At 45.2% G+C, this 7,690-nt stretch overlaps 1 protein-coding gene across 1 annotated transcript in view; it reads left to right on the top strand.

The window, feature by feature from the left end:
- Nucleotides 1–6,749, top strand: part of slc12a1 (solute carrier family 12 member 1) — a 60,588-nt gene extending 53,839 nt beyond the window's left edge. The window contains 6 exon segments of the mRNA XM_017684868.2: nucleotides 1,346–1,474; nucleotides 3,115–3,226; nucleotides 3,623–3,709; nucleotides 3,806–3,941; nucleotides 4,138–4,205; nucleotides 6,248–6,749. Coding sequence (XP_017540357.2) covers nucleotides 1,346–1,474; nucleotides 3,115–3,226; nucleotides 3,623–3,709; nucleotides 3,806–3,941; nucleotides 4,138–4,205; nucleotides 6,248–6,383 — 668 coding nt within the window. The 3' untranslated portion in view covers nucleotides 6,384–6,749.
- The last annotated feature ends 941 nt before the right edge of the window (nucleotides 6,750–7,690 follow it).

The following is a 7,690-nucleotide window of genomic DNA, read 5'->3' on the forward strand; positions in this document are numbered from 1 at the left end:
AACAAAACATCCATATATGACTGTGTATATACACTCACTGAGCATTTTATCAGGAACACCTGTTCACCTATTCATTCATGCAATGATCTGATTAGCCAGTCATGTGGCAGCAGTGCAGCGCATAAATCAGGCAGATTCAGGCAGCAGTTTCAGGGAATGTTCACATCGACCATCAGAATGAGGGGAAAATGTGACCTCAGTGATTTTGACTGTGGTGTGATTGTTGGTGTCAGACGGGCCGATCTGACTCGTTTTATAACTGCTGCCCTCCTGAGATTTTCACACTCAGCATCTGTAGAGTCACTCAGAATGGAGCAGTAAAGAAACACATCCAGTGAGTGTCAGGCCTGCTTGATGAGAGGGGTCGGTGGAGAATGTCCAGACTGGTTGGAGCTGACAGAAAGGCTACGCTAACTCAGATGACCACTCTGTATGATTGTGGGGAGGAGAAAATAGAGAATGCACAACACGTCAAACCTTGAAATGGACGGCCTACAACAGCAGAAGATCATGTTGGGTTCCCCTTCTGCCAGCTAAGAACAGAAAGCTGAGGCTGCAGTGCGCGCAGGCTGACCCAAAACCAAGCCTGGTCTGATGGATCTTGTATAAGACCCACAGATGGTAGGGTCAGAATTTGACACCAACAGCATGAAGCCATAGACCCAACCTGCCTTGAGTCAGCGGTCCAGGCTGGTGGAGGTGGTGTAATGGGGTGGGGTAAGGCTTCTCAGCTGGTGTTGTTGCTGACCATGTCCATCCCTTCATGGACACAATTTACCATCTTCCAATGGCTACTTCCAGCATGATAATGCACCATGTCTCAAAACTAAATCTGCAGGAATTGTGTGATACATTATATTGCCAAAAGTATTCGGTCGTCTAGCTGTTAATGAAGTGATGCTCTTTTTATTTGAGGCTCCCATTTCAGAGGGAAGATCTCAACCTCTGCCCTGCAACTCACACCTGAAAACAATGGCTACGGGTGAAAATAAGAAATGGGTTTAGGCCTTAGTCTCAGTGTGACTACCTGATTAAACTAATGTTAAATAATGTTAATAGTTAAATGAGGTTAATAGCAGATTAACAGCAGGTTGTTAGGAGACGCAAAACTTGATTTCCTCTTTCAGTATGAAAGTGGATTATCTTATAACTGATCTCATCAGACATTTCTCCGGAGAATAAAATGTTCTTAATGACCGTCTTTTGTTTTAGAGCTACAAAGCTAATGTAGCTAACAAGTAATAGACCACTGTCACCAAAAAAAGCAGATGTGTTCAAACCTTTAACTGTTACTGTGTACTTATTCCTTCTCTCTCTCTCTCTCTCTCTCTCTCTCTCTCTCTAGCCCCAGTGGAGGTTCCTCACACCTCTGACGTGGCGAAGATTAATCAGCGCCTGGTGGAGGCCAGCTCCCAGTTTAAGAAGAAGCAGGACAAAGGCACCATCGACGTTTGGTGGTTGTTTGATGATGGAGGTACAGCTGTGTTGTAATCTCTGTGCTGACTCTGTAATCTCTGCTGATAATGTAATATGTAGGATGCAGTCTAATGTCTGTGCTGCTGTGTAAGCTCTGCTGATATTGTGATCTCATCTGCTTTGTAACCTCTTGTTGGTGATGATCTCTGTGCTTCTGAGTAATTTCTTCGTTGGTGTAATCTCTGTGCTGGTGTTGGGGCAGTCGTTGGCTGGAGGTTAGGGAAACAGCCCTGTGACCCGAAGGTCGCTGGTTCAATCCCCAGAGCCGACAGTACAAGACTGAGGTGTCCTTGAGCAAGACACCTAACCCCCAACTGCAGTGGATAGGGCTGCCACCTCTCCGGGCAAGTGTGCTCACTTGTGTGTGTCACAGATGGGTTGAATGCAGAGGTGAAATTTCCCTGTTGTGGGACTAATAAGGGTCACTTAATCTCTGTGCTGATATTGTGATATCTTCTGCTGTATGATCTTACTGCTTCTGTGTGCTATATGCTTCTGTGTAATCTCTCTGCTGGTGTTGTACAATGTGTTGTTTAGTCATTTCTGTGCTGCTGTGTAATCTCTGTGCTAATGCTGTTTTCTCTGTGCTGCTGTTTAATCTCTGTGCTAATGTTATAGTCTCTGTGCTGCTGTGTAATCTCTGCTAGTGTTGTATTCTCTGTGCTGCTGTGAAAGCTCTGTGCTAGTGTTGTATTCTCTGTGCTGCTGTGTAATCTCTGTGCTAGTGTTGTATTCTCTGTGCTGCTGTTTAATCTTTGTGCTAATGCTGTTTTCTCTGTGCTGCTGTTTAATCTCTGTGCTAATGTTATAGGCTCTGTGCTGCTGTGTAATCTCTGTGCTAATGTATTCTCTGTGCTGCTGTGTAATCTCTGCTAGTGTTGTATTCTCTGTGCTGCTGTGAAAGCTCTGTGCTAGTGTTGTATTCTCTGTGCTGCTGTTTAATCTTTGTGCAAATGTTGTATTTCTCTGTGCCGCTGTGTAGTCTCTATGCTAATGTTATAGTCTCTGTGCTGCTGTGTAATTTCTGTGCTAATGTTATAATCTCTGTGCTGCTGTGTAATCTCTGTGCTAGTGTTGTATTCTCTGTGCTGCTGTTTAATCTCTGTGCTAATGCTGTTTTCTCTGTGCTGCTGTTTAATCTCTGTGCTAATGTTATAGGCTCTGTGCTGCTGTGTAATCTCTGTGCTAATGTATTCTCTGTGCTGCTGTGTAATCTCTGTGCTAATGTTTTCTCTGTGCTGCTGTGTAATCTCAATGTTACTGTATTCTCTGTTCTGCTGTTTAATTTTTTATAAAAAAGTTTTATATAAACATTTTATAGTCTCTGTGCTGCTATGTAATGTCTGTGCTAGTGTTGTATTCTCTGTACTGCTGTGTAATCACTGTGCTAATATTATAGTCTATGTGCTGCTGTGTAATCTCTGTGCTAATGGTGAATTTCTCTGTGCTGCTGTGTAATCTCTGTGCTGCTGTGTAATCTCTGTGCTGCTGTGCAATCTCTGTGCTAATGTTGAATTTCTATGTGCTACTGTGTAATCTCTGACCTAATGTATTCTCTGTGCTGCTGTGTATTCTCTGTGCTAATGTTGAATTCTCTGTGCTGCTATTGTAATTTCTGTGTAATGTAACTGTTTACAGGTTTAACTCTGCTGCTGCCATATATTCTGACCACAAGGAAGAAGTGGAAAGACTGTAAATTGCGTATTTTCATTGCTGGCCAGCCGGAACGCACAGAGCAGGACAAAGAAGAGTATGTCAATCCACACAGCTGTACTTATTTCTTTATTTAAAACTAGCGAGGCTAACTAAGCAACTACTTTTTAGCTAATGCTAAAGATTCAGCCTCAAAGTGATATGATACGAGTCTCAGTGGTAAATACCTTAATATTGTGGGTTACATTTGTTTTTATTATGAATATTTCTGAATAGTTGTTCATGAGCTTCAATGTGCCTGCATGCATGAAACTGTGACCCACTGGTTTCCTAAGAACAAATCCCAAATAATAAAACAATGGATTTTTTGGACCTAAGAATGGTTGGTGAATGAGACCCAGTGTTAATGGCCTAAGGTGTACGTTGAGGTAGTGTACACAGCCACCACACCAACCTGTATACACCCACCAAACTCAGGGTCTGTCTGTTTCAGAATGCAGTCTCTGCTGAAGAAGTTCAGGATTAAGTGCAACTACATCAGCGTCATCGGTGACCTCCACATCCGCCCGACTGCAGAAAAGTAACCACATTAAACTCGGTATACAGTTAATGTGAATAAGGTACATATGAATTATGTGCTCTATATCTCACCTGGTGTTTGTGGTCGTTTTGTCAGCTGGAGGTTGTTTGAGGACATGATTGAGCCATTCCGTCTGCATGAGGGCTCGAAGGACACAACTCAGGCAGAAGCTCTGAGGAAAGAGCATCCCTGGAAGATCACTGATGCTGAGCTGGACCACTTTGACGAGAAGGTAGAAACGAATATCTAATGACAAAAAAAAACAATAAATAAATTGCTGGATGGTTCGATAGTTGAATAAATGAATTAATTTGCATTAATATATAAATACACTGACAGTTTGCTGGATAAATGGATTAAACAATGAATAAATGATTTAATGAATGAATGAATGATTGAATGAATGAACGCGTGCTTTCGCCCTGTAGACGAATCTGCAGGTGCGGCTGAATGAGCTGCTGCAGGAAAGCTCCAGAGCAGCTAAACTCATCATAGTGTGAGTAAAAAACACCTGCTGCACCTGAACACGCCCATCATATACACCTACTCTATACACGCCCACCATATACACCTACTCTATACACGCCCACCATATACACCTACTGTATACACGCCCACCATACACACCTACTGTATACACGCCCACCATATACACCTACTCTATACACGCCCACCATATACACCTACTGTATACACGCCCACCATACACACCTACTGTATACACACCCACCATATACACCTACTCTATACACGCCCACCATATACACCTACTGTATACACGCCCACCATACACACCTACTGTATACACGCCCACCATACACACCTACTGTATACACGCCCACCATATACACCTACTGTATACACGCCCACCATACACACCTACTGTATACACGCCCATCATATACACCTACTCTATACACGCCCACCATACACACCTACTGTATACACGCCCACCATATACACCTACTGTATACACGCCCACCATATACACCTACTGTATACACGCCCACCATACACACCTACTGTATACACGCCCACCATACACACCTACTGTATACACGCCCACCATACACACCTACTGTATACACGCCCACCATATACACCTACTCTATACACGCCCACCATATACACCTACTGTATACACGCCCACCATACACACTTACTGTATACACGCCCACCATATACACCTACTCTATACACGCCCACCATACACACCTACTCTATACACGCCCACCATATACACCTACTCTATACACGCCCACCATACACACCTACTCTATACACGCCCATCATATACACCTACTCTATACACGCCCACCATATACACCTACTCTATACACGCCCACCATACACACCTACTGTATACACGCCCACCATACACACCTACTCTATACACGCCCACCATATACACCTACTCTATACACGCCCACCATATACACCTACTCTATACACGCCCACCATACACACCTACTGTATACACGCCCACCATATACACCTACTCTATACACGCCCACCATACACACCTACTCTATACACGCCCACCATATACACCTACTCTATACACGCCCACCATACACACCTACTCTATACACGCCCACCATATACACCTACTCTATACACGCCCACCATACACACCTACTGTATACACGCCCACCATACACACCTACTCTATACACGCCCACCATATACACCTACTCTATACACGCCCACCATATACACCTACTCTATACACGCCCACCATACACACCTACTCTATACACGCCCACCATATACACCTACTCTATACACGCCCACCATACACACCTACTCTATACACGCCCACCATATACACCTACTCTATACACGCCCACCATACACACCTACTCTATACACGCCCACCATACACACCTACTGTATACACGCCCACCATATACACCTACTCTATACACGCCCACCATATACACCTACTGTATACACGCCCACCATATACACCTACTCTATACACGCCCACCATACACATCTACTCTATACACGCCCACCATACACACCTACTCTATACACGCCCACCATATACACCTACTGTATACACGCCCACCATATACACCTACTGTATACACGCCCACCATATACACCTACTGTATACACGCCCACCATATACACCTACTGTATACACGCCCACCATATACACCTACTCTATACACGCCCACCATATACACCTACTGTATACACGCCCACCATATACACCTACTCTATACATGCCCACCACACACACCTACTGTATACACGCCCACCATACACACCTACTCTATACACGCCCACCACACACACCTACTGTATACACGCCCACCATACACACCTACTGTATACACACCCATACTCATCTGCACATACCTATACATGGCTGCCATACACACCTATACACGCCCGTCATACACGGCTGTACATGCCCACCATATACACCTATAGTGTATATGAACCTGCAAATTTAGAGGCTGATGCTGTGTGTGTGTGTGTGTGTGTGTGTGTGTGTGTGTGTGTGTGTGTGTGTGTGTGTTGTAGGAGTATGCCCATTGCCCGGAAAGGCTCAGTTTCGGACCACCTGTATATGGCCTGGCTGGAAGCTCTGACTAAAAACCTCCCTCCGACCCTGCTGGTCCGTGGAAACCACAAGAGCGTGCTGACCTTCTACTCATAATACAGACCCTGCAAAGTCAGAGCTGTGTCCCAGTTCTGTGCCAAACACTAACACTGATGTATATGAAGTGGACTTAATAGGGTGAAGCTACTTAAGTGAAATGTATTTTTTATTGTAAGACAGAAAATAGGCTCTGTAGATTTATTTACTGTCCATATGCACGGGCTCCAGCATATAGCTAGCTACACTATATTGCCAAAACTATTCACTCGTCTGCCTTCAAACACATGAACATGAGTGATATCTCATTCTTAATCCATAGGGTTTAATATGATCTCGGCTCACCCTTTGCAGCTATAACAGCTTCAACTCTTCTGGGAAGGCTTTCCACAAGGGTTAGGAGTGTTTATGGGAATTTCTGACCGCTCTTCCAGAAGCGCATTTGTGAGGTCAGACACTGATGTTGGACGAGAAGGCCTGGCTCACAGTCTCCGCTCTAATTCATCCCAAAGGTGTTCTATGGGGTTGAGGTCAGGACTCTGTGCAGGCCAGTCAAGTTCTTCCACATCAAACTGGCTCATCCACGTCTTTATGGACCTGCTTTGTGCACTGGTGTGCAGTCATGTTGGAGCAGGAAGGGGCCGTCCCCAAACTGTTCCCACAAAGTTGGGAGCATGAAATTGTCCAAAATTTCTTGGTGCTGAAGCTTTAAGAGTTCCTTTCACTGGAACTAAGGAGCCGAGCCCAACTCCTGAAAAACACCCCACACCATGATCCCCCCTCCACCAAACTTTACACTCGGCACAATGCAGTCAGACAAGTACCGTCTCCTGGCAACCGCCAAACCCAGACTCGTCCATCAGATTCCCAGACAGAGAAGCGTGATTGGTCACTCCAGAGAACTCGTCTCCACTGCTCTAGAGTCCAGTGGCGGCGCTTTACTCCACTGCATTCACGCTTTGCATTGCGCTTGGTGATGTAAGGCTTGGATGCAGCTGCTCGGCCATGGAAACCCATTCCATGAAGCTCTCTACGCTGTTCTTGAGCTGATCTGAAGGCCACATGAAGTTTGGAGGTCTGTAGTGATTGACTCTGCAGAAAGTCGGTGACCTCTGTGCACTATGCCCCTCAGCATCCGCTGACCGCTCTGTCATTTTACGTGGCCGACCACTTCGTGGCTGAGCTGCTGTCGTTCCCAATCGCTTCCACTTTGTTATAATCCCACTGACAGTGGACTGTGGAATATTTAGTAGTGAGGAAATTTCACGACTGGACTTGCTGCACAGGTGGCGTCCGATCACGGTACCACGCTGGAACTCACTGAGCTCCTGAGAGCGACCCATTCTTTCACTAATGTCTGTAGAAGC

This window comes from Pygocentrus nattereri, chromosome 7, assembly GCF_015220715.1.
Source record: "Pygocentrus nattereri isolate fPygNat1 chromosome 7, fPygNat1.pri, whole genome shotgun sequence".
Lineage (NCBI taxonomy): Eukaryota > Metazoa > Chordata > Actinopteri > Characiformes > Serrasalmidae > Pygocentrus > Pygocentrus nattereri.